Here is a 13042-nt window from a genome sequence, read left to right on the forward strand (position 1 = left end):
AGAACATCCACATATAGCTGGCATTTTTAAATACAGAAAATCTATGTTAGCAGTCTACTCTATTTCAGTATTTATCAGTCACCCTTTATTGTGCTAAGAACCAATTGATATCTTCAGATCAAGCCATGCAAGTGTCACCAACAAACTTGGCAGTGGACTTGAATTTCAAGCCTAAGAGTAATTAACAGGATAGTGTAATTCCTGACCTCAAACAATGCAGCAACAAAAGACTAGCTTTAAAAATGGAAGCCCAGCACTGAAATGGAAAGTATCCTGAAGACTGTTGTGGATCAAGGGGACAGAGTTATGTCATGTTGTGACTATGGATCACAAACACAGTAAATACTATAATATGAGTGAGGAACACTTCACAGAAGTGCAAAACGAGTAATGACACAAAAGTTTGTTATAAAAATTTTCCAGATTGGGATTGGAATAGGAAAGGGAAGAGAGTAACAAAAGGGGATGGGAGACAGTAAAGAGGCAGGAACATGCTACTGTTTTGCACTACTTTTTCTAGTTTTAATGAACAGACTTTTATCCTTTTCCTCTTGTCTCAATATCAGACTTCGATCATGTGTCAGTATGCTACATTTTGTATAGAACACCTATAATTGAGACAGGAAACCCAGTTTTTACAGGAGAGTTTTGGAAGAGCTTGCAGTGGAGGTGTTTGTGAAGATTCTTGCACATCACTCAACCATTGTGATCTGCGTTGGAGGGGAAGCTAAAAGCACCTGTGTTGTCTTTCCAAAAAAACCGAGACCACTTAATGTATGCATACACTGAAGAAGCCAAACATTTGAACTCTTAAGATTTAAATTAAATTTGCAACAATTAAGTTCATAAAAAATCCATGGACTGCTATGTATGTTATAGAATATTTGTCAAGTAATTGTGGAAAACAAATTAAAAACACAGACAAGCCCAAAACAACTAATTCCATAAAGGTTATTTTTTGAACATTCAGAAACTGAACATTTAGGTTCAGAGAAAATTTTATTCACTGTAAATAGATCACCTACTTCTGCTTGTGACACTTAACATCAAGAAGAGGAATATTTAAACTGGAGGGCTGTAGTTAGCTACATGACAAGGCATAGTAAAATAATTTATTCAGGTCAGAAAAAAGTATCCTTAAAATTGGAAATAAAGCCAAAGTGATGTTAATAAAACTGAACATAGAAGTTGGCTAAGAGGAGCAAATACATGAAGGTACCTAGAAACTCTAAACAGGAATTGCTAAAGTATCTCAGAAGTAGAAAGCCCACAGAAGAGTCATTTGGTCTTCTAGAACATCCAGTGAATAAAAAGTCAATCCGAAGTGATCAGGAGATGACAAAGAAAATAAATTATTTTACTCTAGTATTCTCAAAAGACAGAGAAGTATATGCACTAACTGAATACTTTACAGATAATTTCAGATGCTTACTGTTAGTGAACCAAAAAGAGGTGAATAATTCAGAAAGAAAGTCTGGAAAGTAACTGAGAAGGATTTTACAGTCTATTTCAGAAAGAAATCCCAAAACTGAGTCACTAACAAAATATGTAATTTAAAGGACATTTTAAGTGAGTTGTTAATTAACATTGTGGATTTCTTTGTAAATACTCTAGAGAATTATTCAGGAAACTGTGAATATGAGAGCAAATCTCACCACTTACATGATGCGCTGGAAAATCAGCTCAAGTATGAGGTAGGAAAAGATGCAAGAAGACCTCAGGGCCATTAGAATTTTTTTTTATATGAAGAAACATTGAACACACAGATTGAACAGCAACACAGAAAAAATAGAACAAGGCTGAACAAGAGGTGTAAATAAAAGCTGAATGAGACTGTGAAGATTCAGTATTTTTCTTAGTTTTCCACAGGCTAGAAATGAACACCCGGTAAACTGATGAAGGTCATGTGGAGACTCTCATTTACTTTCTGAGCTTCAGGTCAGGTTCTTAGGCTTAGGTTCACCCACCTAACTCCCAGCATTTAGCTAAAGTGCCAAGGTGAAAAGTCTCTGCTCCAAACACTAAATTTCACTTTAAAACCCCTCTGTAGTCAAGGGAGAATTAAACAATTCAGGCTGCATAAAGTCTGAGTTGTGCCCTGAAGATACCTGTCTCTCCCTCCATAGGAAAGAAGCTTAGAGCAGTGCCTGAAATTAGTCAGAGTGTACCCAGTATGTTGAATGAGTATTAACTATGAGGTTTACTTTTATTTTCTGAATAACTTTGCTGGAAATGTAGTAGTCTTTAAGTCAGACAATTCCAGTGCTCTTCATTCCTTATGGGAATCAGCAGTTTCTGTGAACCGTAATGGCAGGCAAATGAAAAGTACTGATCAGTTGGAAAGGTTGAACTATTCTCAGTACAGTTTCATGCTTCAGTGCCTTTCTAGTGGTGACCAATAAGAAAAGTATCTGTTTTTGCATAATAAATCATTAACTGTACATCTCCAATCACATCTGGAAAACATTGCTGAGTTTCGTTCTGAATAGCTGACATTCTCTGTTAATGGTTTTGTCAGCATATGCTTCTTTTGCCTCTTGCAAAATATTTGATAAAATATTAATGCAGAAATAAAACAACAAAAAGTACAAAACACAGATTTCCCAATTTTCTGATAAATCAGTGTCTCAGCATAAGCTTATCAACAGGTTTTTTTCCACATTTTACAACATTATGAGAGTAAAACACACTTCTTTTCCTGATTTACTCTAAGACTATGGGAGACTAGAAGACTAGAAGGTGATCAATCCCAGCCAGTAACAATAGCAAGGGAGAATTTGCCCGGAAGCCACACTGGAAAGGACACCACACCTCTCTAAATTTCTAGGGAGAACATTTGTATTTTTTTCTCCAGTAGCTGGAAGTAGACTGAGGTAAAAAAAAATAAATAAAAAAATTTTTAAAATAGATTAAGAAATAATAAAGTGCTGGGCAAATTAGCTGGTGATAATGAGTCTTTTCTGCCTTCAGAAGCTAAGAAGCAAAAAGTAGTAGAGTAGATGAAAGCTGCATCTCCCCATCAGCCAGAAGGGTGAGGCTGTGTGGCAAGTGGGGAGTACTGGCTGCTGGGTGGAGTGGGTGGATAAAGTGGGTGTAATTTGTGACACTTCTTGGGAAGAGGCCACCATGACATGCTCTGTTTAGCCAACTTTGCCTCCTCTGACACAATAATATGATTCAATCAGAAGAAAATAAGCATTAGACTGCTATAAAAATTAAAATGATGCACCACAAAACAAAATGGTACAATTTGATACTAACTGCTGATTAGCACTTTCTGGTCAATATGACCATCATCATTTAATTATAGGCTTGTCTGTGAGAAGTTCAGCTTTCAAACAGCTATAGTTCTAAATATAACACAGTGATTAGAAGCAGTTATTAACGTGTTGGTGCCGTTATTCCCCTTAAGTCCTTAAATGAGAAATTAGAAATCGTATTTGAAGGTGAAATATGACCACTAGAGGATGAAGTCAAGATGCTGAATGAGTGAGGCATCCTGTTCCTCACTCATGCTCTGCAAGACCAGGCAGAAAATAAAACAAATACTTTCTGCAATATTTGGGTGGAAAAAAATGGCAATCCAGAAGTCAGGGAGAATTTATCAAGTAAGTAGTGTAACTAAAATAATCTGGAAGTAAATCCACAAGCCCTGCTTTTAGGCATTTTTTCCCCCTCTTGCATATTCTGTGGGTTTTTTCTTTATTTCCTTTTGTTGTTCCTCCTTTCCATACACTCATCTGTTGTCTGTCCACCCCTCCAACCCACCCTTCCATTATCCTTTGCTAGTAGTTATCTTTTTATCCTGACAGTTAATCTCAATAAACCATTCACTCTACCAGTTGAACCTGGAATATACCTGTACTGAACACTAATGGGTACCTTTGATTCAGCTGTTTATTGAACATATTGAATTAAAAAAAACAAAACAGCCTATTATTTTAAAAAATCTCTCTCTCGTATTTATTTACTTACTACTTCAGTCAATTGATTTCTTCTTTCCCCATCCATCCGGCCCTCAGCCACAAACATTTGCTTAATCTTGCTTTCTCTCTCCTAACCACAATTACTCACCCACAACTAGTAGATCATCCTTATTTAGGAAATTACTTGCAATTTGGAGAGGACGAAGGGGATACCAACAACAACAACAAAATCCAGAACTAAAACAGGAACTATTGGCTTTTGAATGGGATATTAGTGATGTAAACCCAACCATAATCAACCCTTGAAAATAGTATGTTTCTTACATAGACTTGAAGGCAGACTCACAGTGCTATAGGGAAACTTCTGAGATCAAATACAGGGAAGGCTGATTGATATGCCTTTGTGATTATCACAATGCATTTAAATTAGATTGTTAGAACGCAGCCATGTCTTGGTTTAGCTGCTCAGTGGTTTATTTCATAAATACTATTTTTTTCCCCTATACAGTCCCTTGGCTGTGCTGGATGCATTTTTTCCTTTATTTTCATCTCAGTAAGTCAGGCTTTTCTAATCTGTGTATGAATATTGATCTAATTTTTCTGCTGCTATCTGCTGTGCAGCTTTGGCTGAGGACTGGATTTTGCAATCTAACTCATCACACATCTTGACTTCATTGGGCTGGAGAAGGTCATAATGGTCTTCGTTTGTAAAACTGGTATAGGCTTGGGGCCTGAGAATGGAGATTAACATATTAAAGTCTATGACGTAGAATGTGTAATATGCAATAGCAGATGATTAACATTACCTCTGAAGCTTATCTTTTCCATTTTCCCTTATTTTATAGTTTTAGTGCAGACCACTAACCTCATTTTTGTGTTTAATTCTAAGTCAGTTGTGAATAAAAAGGTTGATAATGGCTAAACTCAAGAGATTCAACTTCAAACAAAATTTTCAACATTTGGACAAAATAAAACCAGGTGTGAATATAGTATCATATTGCAATAGTAAGTGTTATTAAAGCCATTAAAGTACACTTGAATCCGGTGTTCTATTCATTTTCAAAGCTGACATTTGTAAATGTATATAGGCAGAACTCTTGTAAATTTAAAACAGAACATTAGGACTGGAATCTGTAGCACCATCATGTTGCATTTTTTTGATACATAATAATTCTTAATTTTTTGTCTTTGAGCAGGGGCCATCATATTTTTATGAATATTTTACTGAGTAGTACCTTTCTTGGTTAGCATATGAAGTAAGAACAAAAACGTTACTAAAAAGAGATGTAGCATCTTGGCACAAGTATGTTGAGTATTTGGTAGCACACTTTGTCACATCTGTTCTAATGAATGGTCTTAAGGGTTTTTTATTTCGTTTTTTAAATTTGCTAACTTCTTTTAAGTTAGAGCTGTTGTATTTCCATCTTGTCCCTTTGATAAATGTCGTGACAGTGTGAATCCTAGACGGCCTTTCTGTAATTTTGAAAGAAAATAGGAGTTTTTGTATTATCATTTCTGTCTATGAAATTTATTTCTGAAGTGAATGCCATGCATATTTCTGAAATGAATGCCAAATGTATTTTCTAGAAGTGAATGCCATGGAAAACCAGGGCAGGCAATTTATACTGTGCATAATAATGATATTAATTTTTATGGTGTGTATAAGTTACATTTTGATTAGTTTTTTGCATGATTAAAAATTTGCAAAGCCTTTATGGCCCCCAGGAGCCTACCTGTAATAAACAGCTCTCACCTTCCAAACCATAAAACAGGTCTGCAGTACTTGAACATTAGAGCTAATTGCCTTGCTACATCAAAGGGAGCACCACAAGACTGAGAAAAATCACAGAAGGGGGGGTGGGGAGCAGGGGGCAGTTTCACCTCTAAAGGTTACGTGTTTGTGGCTTGGTGGAGCCCTGTAAAGTTATGGCCTCAGAACTGCTGTTTGCGATTAAGTTGATGGGGAAAGTCTATCCCGCAATCTCTCCCTGCTGCTGACACAGAGTCTTTGTTCACATTCAGATTTCTCAAACTGTTGCCAGGGTCAGGCTGAGGTCAGACACCACGATGATGTATAGGAGAACTTGTCTGGGAATTTCTCTCACACTTAAAACACATACCAGAAAAACAGGAGAGCACCCTGCAAAAATTGTCTGATGAGACCCAGATGATACTGTAGCTTTGCTTTTAGTACCTTCATAATTTTCTTTCTCTTTGCCTGACACACACACAATGTTTTATTAATGTGTGCCACGATAGCCCTTACAATTTTATGTCCCCTCAAGATAAGGACACTCAGTAGCACTTTGACACTTCATTTTCCAGCCCAGGGGGATTGGGCCAGTAAATCTAGTAAAAGAAGCAATGCATCCATTCCCAAGGATGAGTCGAAAAGGGATTGCCATCGGCTCCACGAGGCCACAGGGCCTGACACTGGATACAAGCCTCATGTGTGCACACCCAGCATTAACACAGCCCGAGCCAGGCATGATCACAGGCTCGCAGCATCCCGAACCCTGCTCCCCTGCCACCCTGACAAACACAGCCCCGCTTCCAGCTGCGACAGGGATGCCTACCATGTTTGATTAGCTACCATCACAGAGGAGGATGGGGAATGGCAGGGGGGAGAGCTCTGGAAGCACGAGGGGGGTTTCCATTCTGATGGAAATGTCTGTTTCTATATACAATCATTTTTAAAAGAGGGGACCATCATTTTTAAAAGAGAGGACCATCTTTCTCCCTGTATTGTTCCAAAAAGTGGACATGCATGCTTAGTCCTAACCTATTGTGTTTTGATGTCAATGCAAAACACATTGATCCATGGTTGTGAATTTTTTTTGTTTGTTTGGTTTGGTTTCCAAAATTGCAGCTGTTTTTCTCTTCCCATTTACAAAAGGTTTAGCAGAGAGTTGAGAATCGAATGGGTTTGCCACATCGATCTGAGGGTTGTTTGCCTAGGCATACAGTTTCAGTGCATGGCTGGCAAGTAAGGCACTAAGCAGCAATTTTTTTGTGCTCAGCTGCTACATATGACAGAGGATATTTCATTCGGCTGTCAGAATGTTATTAATAAAACATGGGGTGCGAAGAGGGCCACTATTTCCCCTTTCAATCACTATTGCATTTACAATGAAAATTTTATGCAGTGTGTAATTTTCAGTTAATGCTTGACACTTGAAATGTCGGTAGCTGCATTTTGTATGGTTCCTGAAGGGTTAATTGTATCATGTTCCTCGCATAAAAGCTCTGCTTATCAAAAGTGAATAGAAGAGTGTATGCAAATGTGTGTCTGTGACCTTTTGCCTTTCCAGGGTTAATTTATACGGTCATTAACGATTTTATGAAATTGAGTGGCCCAGTGCTTTGAATCCCATTTTACCTTCACCTCCTAATTTATATAATTCCTACCTGAATTGGGAAATATGATTTTTATTTTTTGTGTGTGCTGCAATGAAAACAGCATGCTGTGCTGTAGGGAGTTGCAAGTCTGGTTATCTGGCATTACTCAGATTGCTAAAAATTCATTAAAAAGTGACATCAGCACAGTGAGAGACAAATGATCACAGGATGAAAAGGAACAGTGGGCCTTTCACGGATTAGTGCTACACAGCCCCAGCATAGAAGCTAACTGCATAAACAGATTAATCCACCAGTAGCAGCATAGCTAAGATTTACCGAATAATTAAATGGGCTTGAGTTACTGTGAAGATTTCCATGTAATCTAGCTGGTGTGAACACGTAAGTGAGGTGTGGGTAATGCTGCTTCCTCAGAAGCCATGTACCAAGTTGCATCGTTTATCCTGACTGGCTCCCTCTGGAGACAAAATTTGAGACTTCTTCTGTGAAGCCAGAGGTTTATATTTAATACAGTACCTAATACCTAATACTTACTGCAATTAGCGGGATACTGCTGCACTAATAGGATTTATATTCGAATTCCCTCCCTTTTTTTTTCTTTCTTTTTTTTTTTGGCTCCAAGATACATTTTTACATGAGCTTGCTTTTGTTCCAGCCTCTGCCTTGTGTGTGTGCATGCCTGTGCGCATATTTTAACACAAATTATTTCTAGCCAAAGAATATGAAATTCAGGCTTTAAATCTGTCACACTGGTGGAAACCAGGAACTCTGATAAAGACATGAACAGGATTTCTTGATAGATTTCAAAATATTGCAAATTATTTGTAATTAATGTCCAACCTCTTTAAAGTACTGTTCTTTTCCTTTTCTTCCCCTCCACCCCTCCTTCGCCCCATTTTGCCACCCTCTGTTAGTGCAGTTTTTATTACAGGACTTATTTTTTAACTGCTATGAAATGGTCACTGAATTTGTTTTCTGAGATGTTTTCTGTGTTTATCCACAGAAGAACAAGGTGAAGACACAGAAGGGTCTGCTAAAAGTACATCAGTGGCCGTGGCTGATGATAAAGACTCAAGTGAGCGAGACAATAGTGAAGGCAAAAAATCTAGTAAAGACTCTGGTAAGATGCTAGAATTTTGTCTTCCCCTTTTTTTTTAACTTATGAAATGCTCTTTCATTTTAAACTGTCTGGACATTCCCACTACTATTCATTGCATGTGCATTTTGCATGTGATTTCTATCAGTAGCCTCCCATTGACCTATTTTTAATCATAACCATCTGACAGGATAGATGCGGATAAGTTGAAGAATATTACAGGACGACCAGTGAGATTATTTTTTAATCAAATCAGTTTGTGTGCTTGTAATTTTTTAAGCGCCTTTCATTAATCTTAGCTGTACTTGTGATTCCTCTGATGGCATATTAATTTTTCATAAGCATAGGATTAGGTACCACTTGGATTTTTTCTTCAGTCAGGTTTTGCCCCCCTTTCAACCCAAAGAATGTGGGGTTTTTTGTTATTGTTTGTTTTTGCTCCTGCTCTCTGGTCAGTTACTCCCAAGAATTTGGCGTCTTCCTGTGCATTTATTTGAGGCATTTTGAAAAAAATACACAAAATCCAGTGAAAAAGTTTACAGATGATTCAGCCTAAGAAAGAGGAAATATCATTGAAAACGGATTATGGGTTGGGTAATTTTGATCTCCTGGAATAGACAAAGCCCAGTAATGAAAGCTACTGTCTTTGAAAACAAAACCTCTATGTCATGACATTTACTTGTGCACAAACAAACCCAGGGCCAGCATCTGGTGTAGATACCCAAGGCTTTTTCTGTGTTTGATTTGGCAAATATGTGACTTCATCCATGCTTTTTTATGTATGAGATGGAAATCTATGGTCACAATGAATATTACATTGGCTACTTTTGCCGCACGCTATACCTAGTTACATTTTGTTGGATTCACTGAAGCAGAAGTGCTGAAACAGGTTGAAGCCTATTAGTTTCAGGTAGTCGTATATCTTTTCCTTGTATGCCAATGACAGCAGCATACAAAGGAGGTTGTATTCTCTGTAAAGACATATAGTTGTAAAAAAAAAATAATTTTGCATTGGAGTTTTTTTACACCCAAATTCTCTCATATTGTAATTTGCTCTTTACATATTAATTTAATATTTTTTCTTTCCAAAAATGTGTTCTAGATTACCTTTCCTATGCCTAGTCAGTTCAGAAGACTGACTTAAAGATTAAAGCTTCCTTTAAGTTTTCTTACGGTCAGTGCCCATCACAGTTTAGAACTTCAGCTGCTCTACAGTCACTTTATTTTTTGAGATCAAGAGGCTGAAAAAAGGCTGATAATGACAAGAATGATGTTAAGCAAGTAGCTGTCATGCCTTAAAGTACACGTCCCCCTTCGCTGGCTCTCTGACTTGGTAAAAACTGTTTGCAGTGCAGTAAAAGCATGCTACCAAGCTGACATAGGTCCTGTGCAGTTTCATCAGGGGTTGTACTGGACACTCACCAGGAGAGGGGTGACAACCACCTGTAGTCTGTATTTTCCTCCACACACTGCCTAGGGGACACTGTGAACTACTTCACTGAGTTTATCAGCCCTCTCTTTTTCTTAAGGCAGGTTCCATTTATAGTTATTCAGAAAGAATACAGTATTACAGCTCCCAGAAGAAAAAAAGAGAAGAAAAAAAAAAAGGGGGGTGGGAGGGGCCAGAAATCTAGAAAAAATACTGAAGGGGAATTCTCAAAATTCCGTCAGGATTAGTTGCTCATAAGGGCCAACTTTAATTAGGACAAACCTATATACAGATGCCTACTGGGTGCACTACAAAAAACCAGCATAATTGTTTTGCATTCCCATGCCAGCAATTACACAAATAACTTTGCAGTAAGATTCATATAAAAACAAAGGCTGAAATAGATGATTGCCTTTGTGCTTTGCAGAAAATAGTTTGTAGTGTAAAATCCTTAATCTTTTAGAAACTTTTATTTTCCTAATCTGAATTAATTCTGCATATCTAACATCCAGACCATCATCTTAATTTTCACTCATCTGACAAGTATTTTTAATGACTGCATAACTGCTTATGTATAATTGAATATTAATTTGGGTTTTCCCATGAATTGAGTGTTGCAAGTCTTGCCAAAGAAATCTCAGGAAAACCAATAAATTAATCACAATACTAACAAGTTAGACAGGAAAGTGATGTGACCCCTCTTTAGCATTGAATCTATTAGAAGAGAAAGGATTAACATGTATTTAGTAGCAGTATGTTGTGCTGTATTACTTACCTTATCTCAAGGAGTAGAGCTTTCAAAAGGAGACTTGGCAATATGCAAGTTATATTTGTTGAATATTCATTCAGAACAGAAAAGCCTACTAATGCCTCATTTATATTGTCATTTAAATCTAGTGCCACTTTAGATTAATTATAATCCAAATTACAGCTCTGTGCAGTGCAAGAATTAATATGGAATTTATCCAGATTAATACATTTGCATTGAAAATGTAATATGTCTCTGCCATGGCTAAGGGGAGCACTTTTTAATAAGGTAGTAAACATGAGGAAGGATGGAAATTAACCTTCATTATTGCAATGAAAATTATCCTTTCATTCTACTCTAATTAGAAAGAATACTCTACCAGTAATTATAATTTCAGAATTATTTTGAGGCTGAATAACATCATCTGATGTGTCAGAAGTCTTAAATTATGCAATCTTTATCAAATACATGGATTCATAAATAAGAAAATAGTATTTTGATTATGGCTTTTCTAGGATATGGTTTTTTTTTCATTAATATACATATTTTATTAACTTTCTCTTTCTTATTAGTCACACGAACATTTTCATTTTCATTTTGAAGTTTCAGAAATGCTACAAAGGTGATGGCATATGAATTGCAGTGAATTATGTCATTTTTATGTTAGTAATCTTACACAAGTTAAATAGTTCTGTAACTGACAGGCAATCATTGACTAGTCTATTTCATGACATTTACGATTTAACTTTGTTTCTCAGTTAAGTTTATTGAAATTATATTATTCATTTTAAATAATGCTGCATATTTTATATTATAAAATTATTTACAGTTGTGTTTCACAATTAGGAAAAAAAAAATACAACAAAAGCATGTCTCAAGAGTTAAATGTGAATTTAAAACCTGAGTAACAATCGGATTAAGTCTTTTCCTACAGCTGCCTAGTAAGAATAGCATTCCGTTGGAACATCCAGCTATGAAAACAGTGTCACACAGCATGCTCAGGACCATAATATTTTCTCTCCTCTCTCTCTCCTCTTCCAAAAGCCTCCTTATAAGACCATAACTTTGTTCAAGCTCCCTACACAAAGCACCTTAAACCAGTGAATTCAACATGAGAAGCAGAAAGTTGATAGCAAGATGAGGCAATGAGTTGTTGTGTAAGGAGCCAATGGTTTTCGCACATACATTCTGGCTTGGAGGTCTTGGTCCTCACCATTTGTAGTGGCAAGTGATGTCCTCATGCCAGAGGGAAGAATCAAGCACTTTGTTGTGTTTTTTACAAAGCTCACTATAAGTCACAGGCTTGGTTACTTAACTATATATAGGCCAGATGTAACTTTGGTTGTTTAAGAAGTAACAGTGCTTGAGGTTGAATGAATCCAGAGCAACAACAACAAAAACAACAAAGCCTCTGTAAATTTCAACAGTTTATATAAATATTGTAGTAAAAAAAAGTAAAGAGCTCTGCTTTGTTATGCATTTATTGACCCCAGCACAGTATTTTATAACTCTACGGTTTTATTATATTAACGGCAAAAGAAAATTTAACCAACCCCCCCCCGTGTTTTTATAGAAATGAGAACTATGTGTTTCATGATTATTATAGGCCTTTGAAGTAATTAAGTTATTCCATCCTGTGGTAGAAGATGATGTGTAATATTAACCTTGTGCGTGCCCAGGCACACACAGAGTGCATTCCAAGCTAAGTTTCACTAGCAGTTATATACCACTGCCAAAGCACAGTGAAATGCATTTTCACAACTGGATTTTGGAGCACAATTTGGATCCTAATTTCTGTAACAACCTGTTGAGAACAATCTACTAAAATGAGGGGAAGAGAATGCTTTTTTTATTATTCTTTGGGGTTTAAATTCAGCTTCCTGTAAAATAGTGTCCACTCACACCAGCTAAGATTCAGGCCCATTTATCTTTAAAAAGGGATATTTCAAAAGTGACATAAGATAAAGGTAAGAAACAGTAGTCATCTGTTGGACATTTTTGATGGTTGGAAATGAAGAGAGGTTAATAGTTTCAACCTATCCTTCTAAAACCTGAGATGCAACTTTTCTCTGTTAATGTAACATGTCACTTTTTTCTTTCCATAATTCTCCCAGTTAAGGCATTTAAATAATAATGGTGTATTGCCAGGTAAATACAGAAAGTCCAGAAAGTACTGTATTATCATACACCAAAGTGAGTGATAAAACGGAGTCTTATGAAATTACTTCCTGTAGATTTTGCATTTAAGATTCACCAGTCCTTCAAGTTGACAGCACGGTTCTGAGTGGGCAGTCTAAATGAGGCCTCCATGATCAGTTCCTGAGAGTGTAAAAATTCAGTGGGGCTTCAGAAAGTGGCTTGTTCAGATATGAACCTGATGTCAACAAACTAGTCATTAAAAAGAGGGAAATATGGCAGGAATAAACTGTAATTTGAGTAAGAACATGATAAAATTACTGATATAAAATACACAAAAAGAAATTACT

At 36.7% G+C, this 13042-nt stretch overlaps 1 protein-coding gene across 1 annotated transcript in view; it reads left to right on the plus strand.

The window, feature by feature from the left end:
- Window positions 1-13042, plus strand: part of ZFHX4 (zinc finger homeobox 4) — a 153956-nt gene that overhangs the window by 122965 nt on the left and 17949 nt on the right. Inside the window, exon 9 of the mRNA XM_010006387.1 lies at window positions 8287-8403. Within this exon, the coding sequence (XP_010004689.1) occupies window positions 8287-8403 (117 nt within the window). The remainder of the gene's footprint in view (window positions 1-8286; window positions 8404-13042) is intronic.

The sequence above is a fragment of the Chaetura pelagica genome, unplaced genomic scaffold, assembly GCF_000747805.2.
Source record: "Chaetura pelagica isolate M959 unplaced genomic scaffold, ChaPel_1.0 scaffold76, whole genome shotgun sequence".
Taxonomy (NCBI): Eukaryota; Metazoa; Chordata; class Aves; order Apodiformes; family Apodidae; genus Chaetura; species Chaetura pelagica.